The 25,329-nt window shown below is 34.6% G+C and overlaps 1 protein-coding gene across 2 annotated transcripts in view; it reads left to right on the top strand.

Moving 5' to 3' along the window:
• LOC126754239 (excitatory amino acid transporter 1) overlaps positions 1-21,559 on the top strand; it is a 39,725-nt gene extending 18,166 nt beyond the window's left edge. Inside the window, exons 1-11 of one of the 2 annotated variants that reach the window (XM_050466232.1) lie at positions 7,111-7,230; positions 7,453-7,836; positions 10,095-10,190; positions 10,260-10,427; positions 10,484-10,526; positions 16,582-16,624; positions 16,687-16,870; positions 16,965-17,095; positions 17,156-17,585; positions 19,334-19,430; positions 19,614-21,559. In XM_050466232.1, coding sequence (XP_050322189.1) covers positions 7,655-7,836; positions 10,095-10,190; positions 10,260-10,427; positions 10,484-10,526; positions 16,582-16,624; positions 16,687-16,870; positions 16,965-17,095; positions 17,156-17,585; positions 19,334-19,430; positions 19,614-19,676 — 1,437 coding nt within the window. In that variant the 5' untranslated portion in view covers positions 7,111-7,230; positions 7,453-7,654 and the 3' untranslated portion in view covers positions 19,677-21,559. Of the gene's footprint in view, positions 1-7,110; positions 7,231-7,452; positions 7,837-10,094; positions 10,191-10,259; positions 10,428-10,483; positions 10,527-16,581; positions 16,625-16,686; positions 16,871-16,964; positions 17,096-17,155; positions 17,586-19,333; positions 19,431-19,613 lie in introns of those variants that run through there. The other variant, XM_050466231.1, reaches the window with a different exon arrangement.
• Positions 21,560-25,329: the final 3,770 nt, after the last annotated feature.

Here is a 25,329-nt window from a genome sequence, read left to right as displayed (position 1 = left end):
AATTTCGTACTATATTTTTCAAATAAAAAAAAATCTTTTTTATGCATACACAATTTTCTATCTTCAAATTTTCAAAACTACCTTTTTTCAAAATTTAAAAGTTTTTTAAATTTTTCAAAATTAGTTTTTCCTCAAAATCATTTAAAATAAAACGTTTAAATGTTTTCCACTCTTCAAAAAAAAAATTTTTACATTTATAAAAAGGAAATATTTAATATTTGTAAACAAGTTTTTTTTTGAAAGATTTAATTTCGTACTATATTTTTCAAATAAAAAAAAAATATATTTTTTTATGTATGTATATAAAATTTTATATCCTCAAATTTTTAAAAAAATGTTTCCCAAAAATCATTTGAAAAAAGTTTATTTGTTTCCAATTTTCAAAGAAAAAAATAATTATATCTCTTTTATTTATAGATATATATATCTATTATTTTTATTGAAATTTTTATTTTAAACTTTCTTATTCCAAATTTCCCACTTATCAAGTATCTACTGTATTTTCTCACATTTAAGTGCATTTGCCTATTTCTGTTTGTTATCTTAATGTTTTTATGCATTCATTGGAAAAATAGCAATAACAATGACAAATAGGTAATGCAATATTTTTAACGCCAACGCATTAGAAATTGTTTAGCTTCATTAATGTCAATTAACCTGCTAGTAAAGCGCTTGAGCGAAGAATCTACTATACTATAATCGCCACTTTCCTATTGATTATGTATGTACATATGTATGTACTGCAGTATACAAATCTATCGTTCATGCAAACAAATATTTTAATGGTGTGAATATTACTTTACACACTTTCCAATTAGTATCTATTAAAACAATTATTCACCATTGCGTAGTACAATGCCATATGATAACTGGTGGACCCTGTAGGAAAATTTGCAAAGCTCGCTTGAGTAGTGATCAATTTACATAGGAGTCAGAAAAAAGTTTTTTTAAATTTCCCTGTAGAAATTATTATTTTTTTAATTGAATTCTACTAACTATTGCTGCCTGCCTATGCTTGTTTCATATTAGCAAATAATTGTTTCTAGTGGAAATAAGATCGCTGAACCAAATTGTAGTTATCGAAGAGAATAATTTATAGAGATAAAGTTTGAGAGATGGGGGTTGTAGGTATATGGTATAGAAAAAAAGTGTTAAGTATATTCTTAATCTTATACTTAATCCACTATGAAAATATAATAAATACGAAAACAAACTTTTACACCGCAGTTATAATACCCTTCACAGCTGAATTTCTAATAGCAACTATATTCAAAATTCGTTTTTAAAGAAAAAAACACAGAAACTTCAAATTTAATGGAGAACGTTTATTACCATTCGAAAGAACATTCTTTGGCATTTATTTTTTGAAGATTATCTCTTTCAAATGTTGGTCGTTGCTACATTTTAGATAGTCCATACGTTGAGTCCAATTTACGATGACTCATTCAAGCATTTCGACTGTTAAGTGGTGAATGACACTGAATGTCGCCGAGATCATTAGCATCAATTTCGGGCACCAAATATTCAGTTATTATGGCGCGATAACGGTCGCCATTTACGGGTATGTTCTGGATGGCATAATTTTTGAAGAAATATGGACCGATGATTCCATCGGCCCACAAACCACACCAAACCGTTGTTTTTTCGATGAAATGGCAACTCTTGAATCTCTTCAGGTTGCTCTTTGTCCCAAACGCACTTTTGCTTCTTTATATCTCCATTTAGCCAGAAATGGACCCCATCGGTGAACAAAATTTGGCACGAAAACGGCAGATCTACTTGGAACTTTTCAAGAGCCCAAAGAACAAGCGATGTTGCTGGGGAAAGTCAATCGCTTTCAATTTAAGATCTCCACGGTCTTTGTGTACACTCGTAGCTACGGCTACGTGGTCTATACGGTCGAATATTATCCAATAATGAATGTTGGGTCTCAGCATGGGCGATAGTGTTGCGAATAGTACGCTCAGTTGGCCGATTATGTTGAACATAGGTTAAGTGAAGCGCACAAAACACATTCCTTACAGAACGTGATGTTTCGTAATAAAGTTGAACGATTTGGAAACGTTGTTCATGCGTAAACTTTCCATGATGAAATGCCAGACAATACTGTACAAAAATAACATGACAGCTTGACACGACACACGAGATCACGCGTCAAAAAAGGCTATTGAAAAAAAGAAAGAAAAGAAAAAAAGTTGGATCCACCGTTTTAAATATATCTGACGTCGTAATGATCAACTGAAAATATTTTGCTGACTCTTTTTAGCCAAGTTGTGTGATATATAGTATACCATACAAGTTGCAGTTCGAATTAAGCTTATTTAATTTTATTTTAAGGAAACAAAATCCGGAATTTATTAGTAAAATGTATGACAGATATACTATACTATAGTTGACCGATCTAAACTATATGTTCGAGAGCTGCCTTGGGTAATAATTCATGTCAAATATCGTAAATCTTCTCATATTAAAAGTTTTCCATACAAGGACTTGATGAGTTTGTAAGGGAGCTACATACTTGTATGTATATATTAAAGTTATTTCGATATGAATTATTTATTAGGAGATTGTACCATTGCCTTGGTTAATAATCTATGTCAAATTTGGAGTAAATATCTCATCACCTTTCCATACAAATCTAGATTTGAATCAATCAGTTTGTATGACAGATGGAGCTATGTGTAGAAGCTCACGTACATAAGTGAGGAGAGTTGAATGTCATCACTTGGGAGTGGCCAGAAACAACTCTTTTACTTGTGGCTCAAGCAGCTCACGACTTCCGGCCAAAAAACATCCGTTTGAAGGCGAGCTATGGTAAGAACACGAAATATCCGTCCCCAGGGTTGTGCGCTGGGTTTGGAATCCGCCACATAAAAAAAGACCCCAATGAAAAGAAGAAAACAGCCTGCTGCTGTAAACTCGGCTAAAACCGATGAATGAAGAAAACGTTTGTATGGCGGCTATATGTATGTTATAGTAATCCGAACTAAACAATTTCTTAATAGATTGTATCGTTGGCCCTGATTTGACTCGTTTAGTTTGTATGGCATTAAAACATTATTTTAGTAAATATGTTGAATGAAAGTGTTGACTTACTTTTTCTATTATTAAGATTATTGAATTCTCTCTTACTTAGACGTATTGACTAGCTGTGAGGTTAGTATAGTACACCACATGCATATCCGGTTATTTATTCCGAAAGCAAAAGGGCTTATTAGCAAAGATAGAAAATTATATGAAATGATGTTCGACTCACCCAAATATTAAAACAACCGCAAACATATTAGCTAATTTTTTTAGTGTTTTGCAATTTATGTATTTCTGCTGTTAACAAAAAGAAAAAATATGTTGTTCCTTAGATTTTGTAATGCTCTATTATAATGCGTGTATATATATATAAATTTTTCTATCTGATAATAAGAAAAAATAGAAAACTGTGTAGGACCTATTAGGAACTCATAATTTTTTATGTTTTTTTTGTATGTATGTCACTTTATTTTTCATGAAAATCATATATTTATTACCCTCCTTTTATATTGATTTTCTACTGTCGAAGTACATACTCGATTGAAAAATCTTATCGCTGAAAAACAAAGTTCATAACCTGCTAACTTATTGTTGCGCTGCAAACACTTGTGAAGACAAGCCCCCTATTCTTATTCATGAAAATAGACCACAAACAGCACTATATGGTATTCGAGTATATGTACATATGTATGTATTTATGCGTTTATGTATTAGAACAAGTATAGTTTTTGCATCTTTTTATGTTGTGTGTGCAATTTTGTGCGTCTCGTGTCTTGCTAAAATTAAAATTCACTTAAGTGTATATTCAGGGTCATGCTTCTTTATTTAGCTTATTTATATAATATTAAAGTAAATGTTTTTGTTTCTGTTGATCACCAAATATTGTCTGATTTGGATCCAGGTACATATATCAATTGTTGCGTTGCAAAAAATCAGCGATGGGTTTCTGTTGTTCACGACAGTTTTATGACCAATTCTTACTTTCTTTATCTTAATATTCGAATACTGGCGAAATTTATGAATTAGAAGAAAGTAAGAATTGTTTCTTTGTTGAATCTGGGTTTTAACGGCACTGCTTCCCAATTAAAGCAATGTATCTGTAGGTGCGTTGGTTATCTCCAGAGTATTCTTTAAAGCGTACACTCACACTGTAATATTTTGAAGATCTAAAAGTATAAATGTAGATATATAACATTGTCAATTCCGAACTGGCAAAAGAGGCTACATTTTGAATTTGAATACAAATCTTTATTATAGCTTTCAAAACTTCTTTTGAGCCAATACAAACATGCCAACTTGAATCAACTTTCCATGCACTTGTTATAAGTCTCGGCCTTCAGCGAATTTTGACTTTTTGGCGTACAGCAAGCAGCTAGTTTTGTTGCTATTAAACAACGGTATAGAAAAGTTTTAAAGTATTTTTGTGAAATGTGATTTTTTTGCTTTCTCCTTTACTTTGTTGTACTGCTATTTGGATCTTGGTAACGAATTAAATTCACAAACGCGGCTATCGGGCGATGCCTTTATTTAGCTGACGATCATAATATTAAAGCAAAAGTTTCTTGTTTCTGTCTACGAACTAACCAAATATTACCTGGCATTTGGATCTACGCATTAATTGATTCGTTAACTCAAGGAAAAATCAATGATTTTGGGTTACTGTTATTAAGCTCCCAAACTTTTATAACAAAGTTTTTATCTTCCAATACTTAAAGTGCGAAATTTATGAATTAGAAGAAAAAAGAGGTAAGAATGATTTCAAATTTCTTGAATCTGGGTAAGTAATGTCACTGTTTCTCAATTTAATCAGATGTGGCAGAAAAGAGAGTGGAGACAAAAGTAGTGTTTTGACTTTAGGGTACCGTATATAAGGAGATACATATGTCTATGGTAACAAAGTTGCAAAAAATAATAGAACAGTCGAATTTTTTTATGGGTATCTTTAGGATATTTTCATTGGAACGCCACAAAAGTTTTTTCAGCGGTAAGGCTAAAAATCTTAAAAACATTAGTTGTCAAAAGCACATGTGTGGTGGTAACTCTATACACTTTCTTCTCCACTGTACATTTGCAAACCTGACGCTCAACTACCTCTGTAGTCTTACCTTTCGATGAACCGGAAGATAAAGCCGAGACTGATATCGTTTCAATATTGACGTTCAATATTCGTTTTGTCGATCATCAAGGTCTTATGACTTTTTGGTTTATAAGTACCAAAATGAACCGGCGCTCTAAGCTGTCCAAGCGAGATCTTTTTAGGATCGACCTACTAACCAAACCTTATCAAGCCTGATGCAAAATTGTACGGAAGATATATTTACAAACCCGCCATCACCAGTAATGCATGGGATGAATGTAGATCCCTCAGTTACGTTGTCCTGTATTACTTCTGCGATCTCTATTTCCCGTTGGTTTTGCAAAAGATTCAAGTATTTCGGTACGAGTCCAGCTTTGGCACGCTTCATACCCAAAACATTAACGTTGTTGAGTCGAAGCAGATCTTTTTTTAACTCCTCGATGCCAACACGATGATTTTCAAGCAACATTTTATAAGTTATCTATACAAATCAATGTGGATGGACAACCTGCATGAGGCAAGTAAAAATCGAGCGATAAAATTTTCGTGTTGTAAAGAAAAAGTTGCTAAACTCACAATTACTGTGATCAAATTGAAAGGAGAATTTCAGCTCCTTCAAAGTAGTCCCCTCCCGCTGCAATATACTTATGCCAACGAATTTTCCAGTCATCATAGCACTTGGAGAAATCCTCCGTCGTGATGGCAATCAGAGCCTTCTTCGATTCAACTTTTATATCCTCAATTGAGTCAAAATGGTGTCCTCGGAGTGGTCATGTGAATTTGCTGAATAGCCAGAAGTTACACGAAGGTAAATCAGGCGTATGCGGTGCTTGCGGCACGATATTAGTTGAAAATGTGGCAAAATGATCACGAATAACCAATGCAGTATGAGATGGTGCATTATCACACTTCTTTGTTCAATAAATTCATACATAGTAAAAATCGAAGAGTTCACTTTTAGAGCCTCACAAAACGACGCGTATCTCAAATACTAATGAATATTTTGACAAGAAATTTAGCATGGATTTCACTAACAGTACTACCAACTTACAGAAAAAAAAGATTTACCAATTAAAAAACACACGAAGTACAAATTAAATATTCACCTTTCAATTTGATCACAGTAGTATATGAAGATCAAACTTGTTTTAAACATAAAAGAAGATTATACCAATCTAAGAAAGAATCATATTAAATATTATATTTTGTTTGCACCTGCATTGTATATGGACAGTGAGAGTCAAAGAATATTAGTTAATTATTTCATAGCTTCTCAAGTTTTCAATATAGTAGTTATAAAGAACAGGATTTTATTCAAGCCTCTATAATAGACTCCCTCTTGCGAATAAAATGTAATTTTTCATGCTATAATGTTGAGCTGACAATTTATATACAGATGAGCGTAGTTATATGGTATATTTTAAATATTGTTAACCACTTTTTTCACTGATTCGATATAATGCTCTCGTGGACATACTGATATGCCTACCCTTTGAATATTTTTATTTTACTGTGTGTGTATATTTTTTCTCATTCGTATTTACTATAAAGTCGTCATCTTCATCCGGTTTAAAAAAAGCTGCTAGGGGTTACTTTTCACACAATAATTCTGAAACACAATGGACGTACACAATTAAAAGTGTCGAAATATGCAATTCACTGTAAGCTTATATGTATGTGCTTCTAAGTGTATGTCGTGTGATACTTCCGATGATCAAAAGCGCGATCGCTGACACCTGCTCGTGTCCCCATTTAACCGATTAACACACATTCGCAAAGCGATCGCACATAACTTGACGGCGCGCCCAAGTCATACGACTGTATAGCGAGTAGAGTATATAAATTCTACATTGGTATAACAAGGGTGCAAAATCTGTGTGTGTATTGGGTGAATGCGATCACACGAATGTTTAGAACGGTTAATTGACGACAAAAAACAACGGTCAATCGTCACTAAAGCTACAGCCAACAATCCAACATGCCAACGAGCTGCTGACAAACGACCACTTTGCATAAGTGGAAAATTTACTGCGTGCGATTATAGTCGCGTTCGGTCAGCCATTCGGTGAGGTAAACGAAATAGTATTTTGTGTAACGGCGCACCAATGTTCCTTTGTGTTGAATATGTGAGTGCGTTTAATGTGGTGCTTGAGGCAGAGCCTTAAGGATAATAAATGCAATTTTTGTGAATGAAATATTTTTAAAGAATTTTATATACAAATAAATAAACAAATTGAAAAATATTAAAAAAAAAATGTTTAAGAAAATACTTTCAAAATTTTAAAAAATATTTTTGAAAAATTTATAAACATTTCTTATAAGAAAATTTTTGTATTTTTTACCTACAGTTTACAATTGCACATCGAAGGTGTTCATAACATTTTGTGTTTGTGTGCATGTGCGCGCGTACATGTGTGTGTGCTTTTGATCCTTGCGCACAGCTGATAAGCAGCTTCTAGTCGAAAAAGCAACGCGGTTCTGCCAAATTTCACTTCCTTGTAATACGTTTTACTTATAAAAGTCACAAATAAACAGAAGAATCCATACAAAATGACGCGACCGAAGGAGGATTCGAAGTTCAAAGCATTCATGCGAGAGAACTCGCTTACCATGCTCACAGTAACTGGTGTGTTCCTTGGCGGTTTTGTGGGTTTCATCATCAAGAACAGCACAGGCGAGTGGACGAAGCGTGAGATTATGTACATATCCTTTCCCGGTGAACTTTTCTTGCGGTAAGTATGCATAATATTGGGTAGCCGAAAAAGTCTTTTCATATTTCTCATCAAATTTTAACTTATTTTTTTTTTACATTTATAATAATAAATAAAGAAACTAATATGTACCATTTTAGTCGACCATTTTTTACCATTTTTTCGCTAGAGAATTATTTCATCAGTCTAAAACTTTTCTGTTTTCTCGCCAAAAAGCTGCGACAAGTAATTTTCACAGGCTTCTCTTGAAGCCAATTTTACTCCATTAAGGGAGTTCTGCATTGACCGAAACAAAAGGTAGTCCGATGGTGCACGGTCAGGGCCATATGGTGGATGCATCAAAACTTCCCAGCCAAGCTCTCTCAATTTTTGCCGAGTTACCAAAGATGCCTGTAGTCTAGCGTTGTTCTGATGAAAGACGAAGTCCTTTCTGTTGATCAGTTCTGGGCGTCTTTTTCAATTGCTTGCTTCAATCTTATCAGTTGTTGACAGTAAGATGTAGAATCAATCGTTCGACCACTCTGGAGCAGCTCATAGTGGATAATTCCTTTCCAATCCCACCAAACACTCCAAGCTTCACCACTCTTGGCCCATGATATTTCTCGCACATTATTGTCGTATTTTACCCAATTTTCGTCTCCTGTTACCATTCGCTTAGAAATGGTTCGATTTCATTTCGTTTCTGCAAAGAATCGCAGATGTTGATTTGGTCCATTAAATTTTGCACAGAAAATTCATGTGGTATCCAAACATAGAGCTTCTTTTGTAGCCTGCCTTTTTGCTTTGAGCAATAGTCCAACAAAAAAGTTTTCCAAGCAAGGTCTGGATTTTGATCGATTATTTTGTATGACACCTATAACCTATAGTCGTCCGATAATGGCGATTGTATGTATACAAATTTTCAAACCAATATCTCAAAAACCATGCTTAGTGACTTGTTCGCGTATATGCAGACAGACCTGACGAAATAGACTCAGCTAATCACGGTAATTTTTATATATTATTTTTGGGCCTTAAGTCCATTTTACATGTTAACAATCTAATTACCAGGTACTTGTCCAAAGTCAGCTAATTTCATTTTAGAATTTAATAAATCCACATCTGAAGTTCTCCCACTTAAAAACGTGCCACGAATCTATATTCCCCCCTGCTTATAAGGTTTAGTGTATGATACACGCTTTCCAACACATAAAATACTTCGAGTGGTCCTAATAATCCAACTATTGAGATATTGAAAGAAAATAACAAGAAGGAATATATAACAGTATTTCAACTTCAAGATAAGGCTTGGTTATTACGATCAATCGATTAATATTAACAATTAGCAGAAGAAATCCTTTAAGATTTACTACTGTTAACAAAACTCTATCCAATACATGAAAATTATCCAAAACTAGACGTCGATATTTTCTAAGACTTCTTGGTATACAAAAACCTCTGTGGATGTTGTTGTTGTTGTTCTTGCGGGTACCTAGTTCCCATGAGAATGGTAAGCTAAGTTGTTGACGGTGAGAGATCTAACCCTGTTTAGATCTTCTGTGGTTGTTCAGCTGACCGGTCTATTGAAGGAAAATAACTCCAAGATGTATAGATACAATATACTTAGAATTTCGTCCTCAAAGCTTTTTTTAGTTAGATTTAAATCAATAAAACCAAATGCCTGTAACGGTTTAAACTTGAGCTCAACAACAACGCTCAACAGAAGGAATGATCGTTCTGAGATTTACTACAAAAACTTGATCCAGCTGATATTTTCGTATATAAAAGGCTTCTATAATCTAATTAGGTATTCTCATATAAAATGTTTTCTACAGCGGAAAAGCTTATGCTATAGAGATCAGAGAAATGAGAAACTGAAGAAACCTTTTGGAAATCTAAATTTTCCATTTCATCAATCAACTTTGTTCTCAATACAAATTAGGGTTTCAGTACCAAATTTGTAAGAGCCAAAACCTTAGTCTTTATCCATAATAACTCTCTTAAAGGTGAGGCCACCGACTCCGAATTTCGGCAGTAAATTTTAATAATTTCGTCTCGTTGTTGGATCGTATATCTTTCTATGATGAAAAGGCAAACCTTACTGAAGAAAAATGTCAAAAGAATAGGAAAAAATATAGCGTCGTTTGCTGTCACTATCGGTTTACTTTTGTAGCGTCCCTATTGAAAACCCGTTATAACAGATTATCCATAGATTTTCTTAGACTTCTATGTAATCACTACTTTTTCTATTAAAATATAAACAATACAAAGATAAAACAAATGTTCTACCATATTTTTAGCATGCTGAAATGTTTAATTGTACCATTATTGGTTTCATCCATAACGAGTGCCATTGGTGGACTCGATCTGAGTATGTCGGGGAAGATTGCTATACGGTGAGTGAGAACGAAATGCATGTGTACGCCTATACAATTTTCATATGCTTTAAAATCTATTTTTTACAGCGCTAACGCTTATTATTTTCTCACAACAATATCTGCCGTCGTTTTGGGCATTTGTCTGGTAACAACAATACGACCTGGACAGGGTGCAAAAATCGTGGAAGTGCGCACTGAATCTGTGGATAAAGCATCGAAAGTCCTAACCCCCGATACGCTTATGGATTTAGTGAGGTAAGTGGTGATAAGAAGCGTGAGAGTATTTTTTGATTAATCTTAATTTTTTACAGAAATATGTTTACGGATAATATCATTCAATCGACAATGTTTCAGGTATGTGATATGGTATATTTTTATACACTTGCAATATGTTGCTACAGGGTATAATAGTTTTTTTCACCTAATAGTTGTATGTATCACCTAAGACTAAACGAGATATATATAGGGTCATATATATATATATATATATGATTGGGATAAAAGAACGAGTTGAAATCCGGGTGACTGTCTGTCTGTCCGCCCGTCCGTGCAAGCTGTAACTTGAGTGAAAATTGAGATATCTTAATTAAACTTAGTATGCGCATTCCTCTGTAAAAAAAATTATGAGTTCCTAGATGTGCGTAATCAAACCACTGCTACGCCCACAAAACGGCATTAACCGAAAATGTATAAAGTGCCATAACTAAGCAATAAATTAAGATATAAAAGTGACATGTGATACAGAAGATCGCAATAGCAAGGGGCACCTGTGGGTAAAAAATTTATAAAAAGTGGGCGTGGCCCCGCTCTCTAATAATGTATTTAATATCTCCTAAGCCACTAAAGCTACAACAACCAAACTTGCCCAGCTCAAATATTATAATATGTAACTCCTAGCGACGGTGTGAAAATGGATGAAATCGGAAGATAATCCTGCTACATTTCCATATAACGGTATTGTTAAAAACTACTAAAAGCGCAACAAGCCAATACGCCGGAGACATTAAATTTTACCGCCGAGATGGTATGAGAACGTTTCAAAGTAGCCGTGGTCATAATTCGACGATGGGTGTGGCACTGGGAAACGCTTTTTAATTTATGTAAATTCACATATCTTGTGCATAAATGGGCACGACCAACCACGCCTACTTCCCATATATCACAATTTTGATTCTTTCACTTTCAAGTACACAAATGAAGAATTATTAATATATTTTTGCACTAATCATCCCTTTAAGTCATTGTGCATAAATGGGTGTCGTAAAAAAAGAGACATCCATTTTTTATGTGTATTGAATCTTAAAATGGCGCATCCTAATTTGAGAGATAATGATTGTACCGTCTCCTGGTGGTCTGAAAAAAAATAAAAAAAAGTAGTTTCGAGAAAAACGCGTTTAAAAAATTCGATACGGCCGAACCGGGCTAGGTACTGCGTCACTAAAGTAACTGTAGCTTTTAAAATAATTTTAATTTTTAAAAATCCTTTGGAGGATATGTTCTTAAGGGTCTAAACTTTAAATATATGAAAAAAAATCGAATTTTTCAAAATTCTAGAGTAGAATACCCCCTTAAAGTATGCTAGCATTTGATCAAATATTACCCAAATTCAACCTAAACCAACCAATTAAGGCCCTAGGTAACGAATATGTGGAACCCAGTATCTACTTTTCACAGAAAATATCGGTCAATGTGTGAGATATATAATTGAAATTCAGAGAAAATCTTTTGATGATAGTAGTATATCTGTGTGTCAAAAATGGGTTGAATTGGTTGATACTTCCCTGAGCCCACATATCTAATATGAAGATTTTTGAACTTCCTGGTGACGTTATACTGCATATATCGGCTAATATGTGAGTTTTCTCAATGAAAATTACGGAGGGTATTTACTCATAACAGCCTATTGTGCCTTCTCCTATAGCACATATGGTCACAAAGATCTCGCACTCTGAACAATTCCAGGAGCGTGGCTATGATGATCCCTTTCCACGTAGATGGAACCTAGGACCTTGAGACTGCTTCTACAAATTGCTGGCCAACCTATAATCAAGTGTTCTGGAGTTTTCTGTTCCATGTTGCAAAACCGGCAATTTGCACTAGAGACTATAGCCATGTTAGACAAGTGCTTCCTGAACCTGCAGTGCCCTGTATAGAGCGCGACAAGGAGGCGGAATTGGCCCGGAGGAGGTTGATAATATCTTTAAACCTTGCAAGGTTGTACCCTCCCAGTAGTAGCTTGGCGTGACGCGTTCATGTTGCCATAACAGTGTGGCTTTGTGCATAAAATATATAAAAAAATTTTAGTATGTGGCATAATAATAGTTAGTGGATAAAATCGGGTAGATACCAAAGCAACTTTCATATACTATTTATAAAGATTTTCGTTCTTCTAACAAATCTTATGCCAAATATGTTGGTTAATGGATGAGTTATATATAGTATATGTATATAAAATTGCTAGCATTCCTATCCTCTTTGACGTTTTCTACCTTAAGGCATTTCCCTGGCTTTGATTCCTGCAAGTTTCAAAAGTATAAAAAATGGTCGATTGCACCCGAACTTAGCCCTACGTTGCTTGTTACTGATAATATGGTAGAATCGAGCAATTATGGGTGTTAGAAAACGATTATGCTATTATATGTACGAAAAATACATTGTAATCAGGAAATAACAGTTAATTAGCAATACTCTGTCATATTACACACTATGCGATAAAAGTATGTGCCACAAGCATAACTATGTAACTCGTGTATATTTCTGCCCCCATCAACTCAGCTACATATGTACATATGTATATTACAAATGCCTACAAATAAAACGCGCTAGTGGTACACAAATAACGGTAAATATAGTAATGCACATGCGAAAGGCGAATCTGCACTGCTATCAATTTATTTACAAATTATCCAATTTACGACCGCATGCTTAATTTAACCGAAGTTGATAGTTAGTGGAAGAATGTTGAAATTTGAAAAATAAAATACCAAACACGCACAAATAATATATGTAAATTAAATTGGAATTGCTTAGCAAGAATTTTGAAAAAAAATTACGATTATGTATATGGAATAATACAAGTACTTACCTAATTTGAGTGTAAGCTCTCGAGTGCTATACTATATTGCCAAAGCTAAGTATTGTCTAGCGATCGCCTTCACTTGTGAAATGCTGAGATAACTTTTAGATTTTGTAATTGTACGTAATGGTACTCAAACTGTACTATAACTTAAGCACAAACAAATTTCAAGTGCTTTATACTTCTTAGAGATAATCAGGGTAACCTATTTCGATGAGATAATCAGTTATGAAATTAATGATTACGAATAGATCCGTAGATAGATATAACCAGTTTTGAAGAGCAAATTGTAAATAGTTTGATACAAATAACCTTCAAGTCTCATTTATACATATATGTATGTATGTATGTATATTGAAGTAGATCATAGGATGTCCGATTTTTCCTTCTGGGTGTTAAAGGGTCATCCATTTCGAGGCTCCCTACTTTTTTAAAGAAAAAATACAGAAACTTCAAATTTAATGGAGAATGTGTATTATCAGTTGATAGAATATTCTTTGACATTTATTTTTTGAAGATTATCTCTTTCAAATGTTGGCCGCGGCACCGTCTCAGAAGCTCATCTCTTGAGTCCCATTTTTGATCACTCGTTCGAGTATTTCGACTGGTAACTGGCGAATGACACGCGTGATGTTTTGCTCGGAGGACTTGAATCAAAGTGATCGAAGGTATTTTCCGCAAAGACTTTAGACTTTACATATCCTCACAGAAAAAAATCTAATGGTGTAATATCACACGATCTTGGCGGCCAATCGACCGGCCCAAAACATGAAATTATCTGCTAACCGAAGTGGAATTGGCGCCGTCTTGTTGTAACCAATTGTCACCGAGATGACGCGCTTCAGTTTCAGGCATCAGAGCAAACTAAAAATACTTCCTTTAGGGCATAAAAAATTGTAGAGAAATATGAGTATTTTGAGATTACTGTGATTTAACGATTTCTCCGAATCACCATTTTATTTTTCGAATATTACTTTCTTCCATTCTTTAATTTTTACACAAAGCTTCACTATACCTTACTATTTCTGTCCACAGAAGACAAAAAAATTCGCCATTATGCAAATATTTCATACATATCTACAAAAACAAGTTTCTACTCACCCTTTCACATTTGCATTTGATCTCATCATGTATTGTGGTCCCATTTACATTATTCACCCTATGAGTTGCTAGCGCTTAGTATGCTGCCTGCGGCGCTGCTTATCTGTTCATATCGTATTACGAGTACAAATTGAATTACTTAATCAGCATGATATCCAGCTGGCGCATGAGCAGCTCTGAATACAGTACTGTAATTGGTTTGTGCTTTGTAGGCATCTCATCTCAATTACTATTTCCGAAACGGATATACTCGAGATTAGTATGTTGCCGCATCATAGCATATGCAAAATGGTGTGGTCTGAAAACTATTTATGTTGCGAATTTAATTTTAATTTTGAACAAAATACTGAGCATTCTTTCAAATTAACTAACTTCTCCAAATATAACAGAGGATCCTTTCTTCTCTATGACGTAAAACGTTAGTGTTCTTTAATCTCAGTGCCGAATATGGGACCCCATTAAGTATTATATCATTTCAACTAGCAAGTTCATCATTCGAATATAGTTATAATTATCAAACCTCTTATTTTATATATGTATATCACCATTGCCTTTCAGTTAGGCTCCTGAGCATGCTAATGCTTAATCCAATTTTGGCTAAAAAGTCAGTTACAATCAAGCAGTAATGCTTACCTTGTTGAAAAATCGATGAATTTTCTGCCCAAAAATCGGATCGTTTACGAAGTATTGACTTACCTAATTGCCTTAAAACGACCACGCAATATCCCTTATTGACCGTTTGATGCTTTGGAACGAATTTATGGTGAACTGCACCACAGTAACCAAAAGAAAACGATGTGCATACCCGGTGGCATGTACTCAAACCTTGAACCTTTCTCACTTCCTCGCTGCACGGAACCTAGCACTCTCCCTCAATAAATCCACAGCGACCATATTTACTAACTGGACGAAGGAGCACAGGCTTGACATTAATATTGCAGTCGATGACGTTAAAATTCCGACTGTCAATAACCCTAAGGCTTTAGATGTGACATTTAACAGCCTGTGATCCTTCACTCCTCACACGACCGTAATTGTTGCCAAGGTACACAGCCGCAACAAAATCCTCAAGTCGCTAGCCAGCAGCATATGAGGAAAAGACAAAGAAACGTTGTTGGCAACACACAAGGCAATCGGCCGGCACTACTACTGCATATATGGTCGCCTGGATGCAGTAAAATGCAGACGAAGAAGTTACAGACTTGTTAGAACTCCGGACTATAACAGGATGCCTCTTAATATCTCCCATCCCATTACACAGTGAGGCAAACCACCCAGTTAAAGAGCATAATAAACTCCTTTCCAAGCCGTTTCTGCTTGGGTGCTTTCACAGAAATCATCCATTCAGTCACCTGCTTGGAGCGGAATCGCCTCCTAGGAGGATCAAGAGGTCTTTCCTCATCTACGTCGACGACATAAAATAATATGCCGTCTAGACTTCGAACGTAACTAACTTCAGATATGCACTGACCATCATTCACAGTGGAGCCATTAACATCTTCACCGACTACCTCTTAATAAATTGCGTTCTTGGAGTCAAGCCACCACCTATTGCCGATGAAAAGATCGAGTTGCCGCGAGAATCTAGAGTGACCCTTGCACAGCTTCTGGACGCTGTAGCAGGCTAAACTCCCACTTATCCAGAATCAACCCTGATATATTAAACATAAGTCCAGTGTGCAACGAGTTCCCGCATGACACTAACCACCTCTTTGCATGCCCTGCTAATCCTATCGTCACCATCTCCCTATGGTCCAACCCCTTCGAAACAGCACGTTTTCTGTACCTACCGTTGCATGACCTCGATGACAACTTATCTAAACCTTACCTTCGTAACAGGGATTAGGTACCGCTTACAACAATATGAACATACCCTTGATGTTTGTTTGACTTTGACGCGGTTTTTTCGGTTTCGACTACTTTTTGGAATGCCATTCGATTTTTAGACAGTTTCAGCGACATATTTATCAATCTATCAGTCCATCCAGCCCCGTCATCAGTAATGATGCATTTGATGAGTGCAGTATTCTCGGCGAAGTTGTCAAATGTTTTTTTCTCGTCTTCTACTCGTATTGTTTTGCTAAAGAATTTTCTACAAGTAGCATTGTCCGAAATATTAACCACAATATTTTGAGTCTATTCATAAACAAACAGCTTCCAAACAGAAACTAATTTACATATGAATATAAAAAACGTTGTCTATAATATTTCAACCCAGATTTTATTTTCCAGTATCGCACGGAAATTTTCGAAAACACGAGTATAAGTCCACCAGGTAAGTGATCGGTTATCAAAAGTATGTATGTATGAGACTCAAAATCGTACATTTCTTTACAGTACCCATGGAGGAGTGGGACTTTAAATCAGCACAACGTGAGGGCTCCAACGTACTTGGCTTGGTTATGTTTAGTGTAATTTTGGGCACAACAATCGGTCGCATGCGTGAAAAGGGTCAATTGCTACAAGACTTTTTCACCTCACTAAGTGAAGCTATGATGACTATAACATCCTGGGTCATTTGGTAAGTTTGGCAAGAAGTTAGATGAAAGTTTCGTTAAAGAAAGAAATTTCCATTGTCAGTAAGAACATGTCTGATTTTCACTTTGTCATAACAGGATTTCACCGCTCGGTGTGGGTTTCCTTATAGCTGCCAAAATCATTGAAATGGACTCGATAGCAGCCACTATACAATCTTTGGGTTGGTACTTTATAACGGTAATGTTGGGTTTGTTCCTGCACGGCTTCGGTGAGTTAAAATTGTATGTCGTTCGGTTTCAATTATACTAAATCTATAAACCGTTTATAGGTACCATTGCTGTGATATTCTTCTTGGGCACGGGCACACTACCTTACCGTTACATTGCCAAATTGAGTCAAGTCTTAGCCACTGCTTTTGGTACGGGCTCCAGTTCGGCCACCATGCCACTTACCATTAAATGTCTTGACGGTATTGGTATCGATCCGCGTGTTACACGTTTTGTCATTCCGGTCGGCGCTACAATCAATATGGATGGTACGGCATTGTATGAGGCCGTGGCTGCACTTTTCATTGCCCAATACCGTGAGATGAGCTATTCCTTTGGCAATATTGTTGCGGTCAGTATTACGGCCACGGCCGCGTCGATAGGTGCCGCTGGCATACCGCAAGCCGGTCTTGTAACTATGGTGATGGTGTTGGATACTGTGGGACTGGAACCGAAGGATGTCTCGCTGATTATAGCTGTCGATTGGTTGCTGTAAGTTATCATTTTTATAACTCAGTTCTTCTTTTATATAAACGGGCAGTGGTGGGAAGAAGTAACGTTATATGGTGAGGCTGAGCAATAAAGCTTCGATTCCTAAAGTAAACATATATTAACCAGACTTTATAGGTTTAAATGTAAGTTCAGTAAAGGCTTTAGATTAATTTCTGGTCTGACAAATACTTTTTGAAAGAAACTCATACAATCCGATGATTACCTGCTCACAAATTTGATTGGAGATTTATCCCTAGGATTTCTTAAACAATTTTCATAGCTTGGTCCATTCCAAAACCTTGAAATTTGATTAAAATATTCCAAGTCTGAGGTTCCTACAAGCTAAACGCTGAGGTTAGGGGAAATAAATGTAAAGCGTAATCTAATGTTATATAAGGTAGTTAATGCCAAACCTAAACCTCGAGAAATAATATAGAATTATTCTCGGAAGAAGGGTGTAAACTGCATAAATGGTTTATCGGCAGAATCTAATTTAAAACCCAAAAATTAATATGGAACCACATTAAGAGACAAAATAATGGGTCTGTGGTCGACAGTTCCAACGGCGAAATCTACATATTCACCGACGGCTCAAAGAGTGAAAGGGTGAAATGGCAGGCTTCTTCTGCTGTAGTTCATACACAGAAGGTAAATTCAAACTAAATGACTAACATAGAATTCAGTCTTTCACACTCAAATTCTGGGCATAAAAGAAAGTTCCATGCCCACTTGGCTAACTGCTCAAACCTCCAAGTTCTTAAACCTTATGTGGATAGCTAAGCAGCAATTAAGGCTAACCGTATCACAAATATTAATTTATGCAAGCAATAAATATCTAGATTCCTAGTAGATTAATATTATGTGGGTACCCGGTCATATAGAGGGCAGCTGGAGAAACAATTCTCCTCAGCCATTCAGTTCCTTCAAGGGTTGTGTGAAGCAATGGACAATGTATGAAGAATGGAAAGGAAAACCTCAGGTCTTGGAACACAAGAAATACTGGGCACAAACAAAGTTACTTTGGTGTAGTGTTGATGGAGGATAGGCCAAAAGGCTCGTTCTTCTAGTCAAAAGGGAGCTTAGTAACATTGTAGGAGTCATTGCAGAGCAGAGGCTTGTTTGAAGCAATGGTGCCTAGAAGAACACCTCAGGTCTGGGAAAACAAGCAACACAGAGAACAATACAAATTTACTTTGATGTAGTGTTGATGGTGGACAGGCCAAAGAGCTCGTTCTTTTAGTCAAAAGAGACCTTAGTAACATTGTAGGGGTCAACACAGGGCATCTACCCTTAAGATCCCTTTTTCGAAATAATAAGAAAAATGGATTCAGTCAAGCGCAGAATAGGCACGGAGAATGATAAGACGCTGGAACATTACCTATGCGAATGCTCAGTCTCCAGCCGGATGAGACGGGACACATCCAGGGCTCCCAACAGGCAGGTTGGGTGGAAAAAATATGATGTTTTACCAAATCCACTGAGTTGCTGGATTAGGCTTAATTTGGTTATCATCTGGGAGCCTAATGATTGCCTAAGTGCTGTCTGGTGTTTACCCGCCTCCCATTTTCAACCAACCAAGAGATGAAGGTTTCAGGAATACCAATCAGCATCTTTATAATAGTTTACTATAGTAGCGAAGAGGGAATCTTTGAAATAATTTTTAACTGTAATCCTTCGAGTTGGATATTTTAAAAGGTTATAAATCTGTCCACTGCTCACTTTTGTTTATTTTTAATATCTTTACATAGGGATCGCTTCCGTACCACCATCAATGTCATGTGTGACGCCTTGGGCACCATTTTGGTTAATCATCTATCGAGAAATGATTTGCAAAGCGTCGATCGGGTAAGCTAAATAGTAATTTATTAATATTACAACAAAAAAAATTAAAATTAAGAAAAAAAATTAAAAATTATAATTAAAAAAAAATTAGAAAAAAAAATAAAAATCATAATTAAAAAAAATTTATTTAAAAAAAATTAAAAAATTTTAATTAAAAAAATATTCTTTTAATAAAAAATCTTCTAGTTGAACGCCGAACCCCATGAGCTCCTCGAACTTGGTGCGAATGGGCATGAAACGAAAGAATGAAGACGAACCTTGCCTACCCCTCCCCGTATAAAACCAAAGCCGAAACCGGCGCACGACACACACCGTTAGACGAACATTTGTAGCATAATGTGAGGCGCGTTGTAGCAACGCTATGTGGAGACGTGTGCGTGTGTGCAGCGTGTATGTGCAAAGCAGCGGCGTCAACGCGACGTGGCCAAACAACGTTTTTTTGCCTGTGTCAATACAAATTCTAAACATTTGTGCTTCCAAAGTACAAGTACAGCGAATTTATTTATAAATATGTATTAAAAATAAATAATACGATTTTTTGCATAAACAAATTAATGCATCAAATGCACATGTGCATGTGCCAAATCGCGGTAAGAACAAAGTGACACAACAAAGTTTTTACAAAAAATTGGTTATTTTAAATATATGAAAATTGTAAATAAAAGACAGTTCAAAATTTTTTTCTAAAAATTATTTAAAAATTTTCCGTAATATTTTATTTTCTAAAAATAAAATTATATTTAAAAAATATTAGTTCATTAATTTAATTAAAAGTAATTAATTGAAAAATTAATTAAAATTTAATTAAAATTTAAATTTAATTAAAAATAATTAATTAAACTTTAATTAAAAGTAATTAATTAAAAAATTAATTACAAAATAATTAAATTTAATTAACGTGAATTAATTAAAATATTGAAATTACTATTTTGAATTGAAATATTAATTAATTAATTAAATTAAAAGTAATTAATGAAAGTATAGAAAATAAATTAATTTAATAATTAAATACTGCAAATGCTCAGCATATAGCAAGCAAAAAGCCGCAATTTTGTAGTACAGTTATATGTTTGCTTAGTTGTTGGACACTGTTACATATTGACGAAAGTCGAATAATTGTTAAATAAATACAAAAACAAAAATAGAGCGCCAGTTTATTATACTCAAATGTTGGAATTTTTGAACTCCGTAGTTTAATGGAAAAATAATTGTAATAGCGCAAACATAACAGTTTATTCTATCTGACGTACTCTTTAGTATCAGCATTTACTTTGTATGTATAAGTGACTGTATGTAGCAGAGCAGCAAAAGCAGTTCAAGTATTTACAAAAAAAATAAAAAAAAGCAGAAACAAAAATAACTCGCCAAAAATATGCGCTGTTTTCAAAAATATACATATTTTTAAGCAATTTTAATATAAAATATAAAAAAATCATAAATTAAATAAAAAAAATTTTAATTATAAAAAATTATAATAATTTATGAAAAAATGTTAATTTATAAAAAAATAATAACTTATAAAACAAAAAATTGTAATATAGTGCAACAATTATATTCAAAATTTATGCTATGTTAAAATAGTTACATAAATATGTAAAACTTTCAACCGTACAGTTCAAATTTAACCGTTACAAAGTAAGCAAATAGCAACGATTTCAATACCAAAAGCTCGTTTTGCAATAAATTTTGCCAAATACATACAGATTTACAACAACAGTTACAAAAAAAAATTAAGAAATATTAATTAAATATTCAAATATTACGTGTAATTCACAATTGTTATTTCGCAAACTAAAATCTTGAGTGTTCGTATTAAGAACTTGTAAATACTTAATAGCATAAGATCGATTTATGACAATAACGCGCATCCATATGTCGGCATAAGCGCATGAAAATAAATTAAAATTATTGAAATGTATACATATACACATACAAAAATATTTCAAAATTCAATATTGATTTTTTGGAGCATATAAAGTGCTATTTTCGGTCCGATAAGTGGTAGAAAATTACAAAAAAAAAAGAAGTTATATACTCTTATGTATTAAAATTTGCATTAGTTGCGTAGATAGTGCATAGTGTCATCAATAACAATAAAATTATAAATAAATTAATTAATTAGTTATAAATAATGTTGTTTTATTTGCTGATGAGATAAACAAATCAATATTTTTTAGTTTACTATAATTATACTAGTTATTTAAATATTTTGAAATATTATTAAAAAATTCCTTCGTCCAAGTCTTTAAGAATTGTATCTCAAAGACCTGTGTAAAATTTCGTGCAGATCGGTTGAGTAGTTCTCGAGAAGTCTTGCCAACCGACTTCCTTCACACAGTTTCGAGAAAAACGCGTTTAAAGACGGGGCACTTAGCCTAGCTAGCTTCCAGCGCACAAGTTCACAAGGCTGTATCTGCGAAACTATTACTCGGATCTACTTGAAAATTTAGCACAATCCAGAAGTGTTGTAGAATTTAACAAGTCAATAGAAAAATCGATTTTTTGCACCTATGTAACCCCATAAATCAAATGTGCAGGAATAAAAATTAAAAAAAAGACATATGCCATGGAAGGGTTGTTCATTAAGTTCAAAATTTGTTCTACAAGATTTTAACAGTAAGGGTCTTCAGGCAGTAGAAAAGAACTGCTTATTGATCCTTTCAGGATTTTTAATAAGAAAATAACACCAAACATTTCTCTTCGAATCGAAAGTGTCGCTAGATTTATAAGTTTTAAATATTTTTATAGAGGAATACTTAACCTAGAATCCCATCTGAAATGCCCAAGGCGAAAAGTAAATACTGTTTTTGTATCGATTCTAACTAATCAGAATGGATTTAGTAACTAGGTTCCATACAATAGAATCATATTCAATATAGGTCTAACCAAAGCTGTAAAAACTGTTTTAGTAACATACGGATCTCTAAATTTTGTGGGCCAACGTTTAACGAAACTGAGAATACCTTTTGCTTTCAAGGCTTTGTTATCAATATGAAGACTAAAATTAAGCTTAGGGTCCATACTAACTCGCAAATCAACAAAATTAAAAACTTGCTCTGGTACATACTACATATTTATTTTTAAAACAAGGTGAGAAGAACCCAGATCTACAAGAAATCATTTCCATCACACCAAGGATCAAATTGTTTAAGTCTGTTTGCAACAGATACCTTTCATCAATTGAAGTATATGATTTGAAAAGCCTTACGTCGTCGTATTTGAAAATTCTATAACAGAAGAGATATCGCTAATAAATAACAAGAACAGAATCGCGCCAAGGTGACTATCTTGTGGAACAACTGAAGATACATTAATTGAATCTGAAAGAGTATCCTCAAATATCATTTGTAGTGTTCTATTATATAGAGATTAGAAGATATGCATTGAAGAAATCTTGGTTAAAAGCCCAGAAGATCAAGTTTATGTACGAGGGTCGAAAGATTTACTTTATCGAATGCTTGAATGCCCTTAAACCCAATAATACATGGTTTACAAATTCAAGAAAATTTGTTAGAGTAGATTTCTCTTTACGAAATCCATGCTGAGAAGAAGAAATTAAGTCTGCAATGATAGCTTCAAAAAGTTTTGGTATAACTGATGGTTTTGCAATACCCTTATAGTTTTCAATGTATAACCACTTTTTTGCAAAAGGATTATAAACAATTGTTTCCATATTGAAGGAAATATACAATGGATTACGTGCAATATTATTTTTTAGTGTGATTAAAAGCCAGTCCGGAATTTTTTTTTAAATTATTTTAATTACATTTTGAAACTTCAAAATGAAATTAAGCAATCTTTTTTTCAAATAAATTCGACTTCCACTCTTTTATCGAAGGCTAATTTTAATTTTTCTTTCTCCTTTTTGGGTACTTACGTATATCTAAATAATTTTATACTTGTATAGGGATCACGAAATTTTTAAATAAGAACACGACTGATCAAATCTTACCCGGACATAAAACAACGTTTCAGATATTTTAAAACAAATCTTTACTATCCAATTTTCCATACATTTATTATAAGCCTCAACTGGGAAGAACTTCAGTGGCTTCAGCGAATTTTTTTTATTTTTGCAACTTCGGTTTATTTATGGAGCATTAATTGAGTTATTTTTGGTTAGTTTAGACGTAATATTCACCAACCCGTCATGAGTAATGAATCGTTTGATGAATGTATGGTCCTGAGCTACATTATCAAACATCTCTACTCGACAGCTAGCATTCACACGCTTTGTATCCAAAAAAATCCAATATTTTTTGATTCGATCCATAAGATCGATCCTCTATTATCTCTCTGATTCCAACTTAACTTAACCTGTTGAAGTCATCACCATTAACTGGTGGATGAACAGCTTGCATGAGGCAAGTTATCGATGACTTAATTTCACTAACTGAATGCTTTGCGCTATTCAACTACTTGTGCTCGTAGACTCCCCAAAACACTCCTGCAACGTTTGCAATGATAAGTTGCTGTAACATAATTATTCTCTGTAGTTATACGCCATCAGTATATCAAAACTCTCAATGCTAAACAATTACTTAATAATTGAAAACTTCCAGAGTTGCGCTTTTGTCAGACTCAGAGCAATTGTGGCTTATATTTTTCTTTATTTATTGGCTTTCTACGATCATAAACGATTTTAGCGGAATTTACCACAAGGTATTATATAACAATATAATCCCTCAGTTAATGAGATATTGTTTTGACATTTTGCCCATCACATATAGTTGCCATACAAACTAAATGATCGTAATATGGCTTGTTTGGAACAAAATTCAAATTTTCGAACAAATGTAAATATTCAAGTTTAACTGAGTGCATTTGTAATCATGGAAAGAATTTCAAAATGAAATGAAAACTAAATTGATTAGAACTGCCGGTTCCTTCGTCTTTCATCGTCTGCAAAAAAATGGTTTAGGTGACCAAGCAGTCTTTGTGTGGACGCAGTCTAAGCAAATCTTTTCATAATTATGCAAAATGTAAGTTGGGCTTCAGTAAGCTCTGGTGTGTGTCGCCACCAGACAGTGACCAGTTAGTATTCTGATCATGTTCCTCTTAACGAGTGCCAATAGGAATTTTATGTACTTCCGATCAACCGCTTTGCACATGACTTTTGCAGTTTTGCACCCAGGTAGCTCGTTCCATCGGGTTTTGATTTTCTTTATCATTCTTCTGTTCAGATCGTCGTATAGACAATGCATGGGTTTCCCAATGTTGATCATGTTTTCGGGTGTTAGCTGTACACCATTCTTGGCAATCTCGTCCACTATTACATAGCCCTCGATGCCTTTGTGGCCTGGCACCCAGTAGAAGTGAAGTTGCTTGCTTTTGGCAAGACTTTCCATTGGTACCCTACTTTTCTAGATACTTCTGGCCGATATGCGATACGAGGTTACTACCTTAATTGCTGCTTGGCTGTTTACGTAGATGTTGACTCTTGAATTACCTGCAAGTGCATTATATTCTAGCTCAACGACTTTCGCAATAGCAAAGACCTTAGCTTGAAATACTGCAGTAATCCGGCAACTTAAAAGGTTGCCTTATGACTAACTCTGGACAGTATATTCCCGTCCATTTTCGCACCATCCGTATAAATGTTTCGAGTGTTGCGCGTAGCTACATACCTTTACGTCAACTATCTTTTTCTATGTTTATTTTGAACCTTCTTTCCGGATTTTAAACTGCCATTATCCACCGATCTATGCCCGAAGGTTCTATATATAAAATCTCCTGCAGTCTCGCCCATTTCTCTCTGCAGTTTTCAGCAAAGAGATCTTTAGGTGGTAGGTTTAGTACCAGTTCAAGAGCCGTCTTTGGAGTTGTTTTAAAGCTCCCGTTATGCAAAGCGCAGCGAGCCTCTGAACCCATTCCATTGGCGGAGAAAAAATGAAATGTTCAA

The sequence above is a fragment of the Bactrocera neohumeralis genome, chromosome 3 (genome assembly GCF_024586455.1).
Source record: "Bactrocera neohumeralis isolate Rockhampton chromosome 3, APGP_CSIRO_Bneo_wtdbg2-racon-allhic-juicebox.fasta_v2, whole genome shotgun sequence".
Lineage (NCBI taxonomy): Eukaryota > Metazoa > Arthropoda > Insecta > Diptera > Tephritidae > Bactrocera > Bactrocera neohumeralis.
This window is presented reverse-complemented; position numbering and strand designations above follow the sequence as displayed.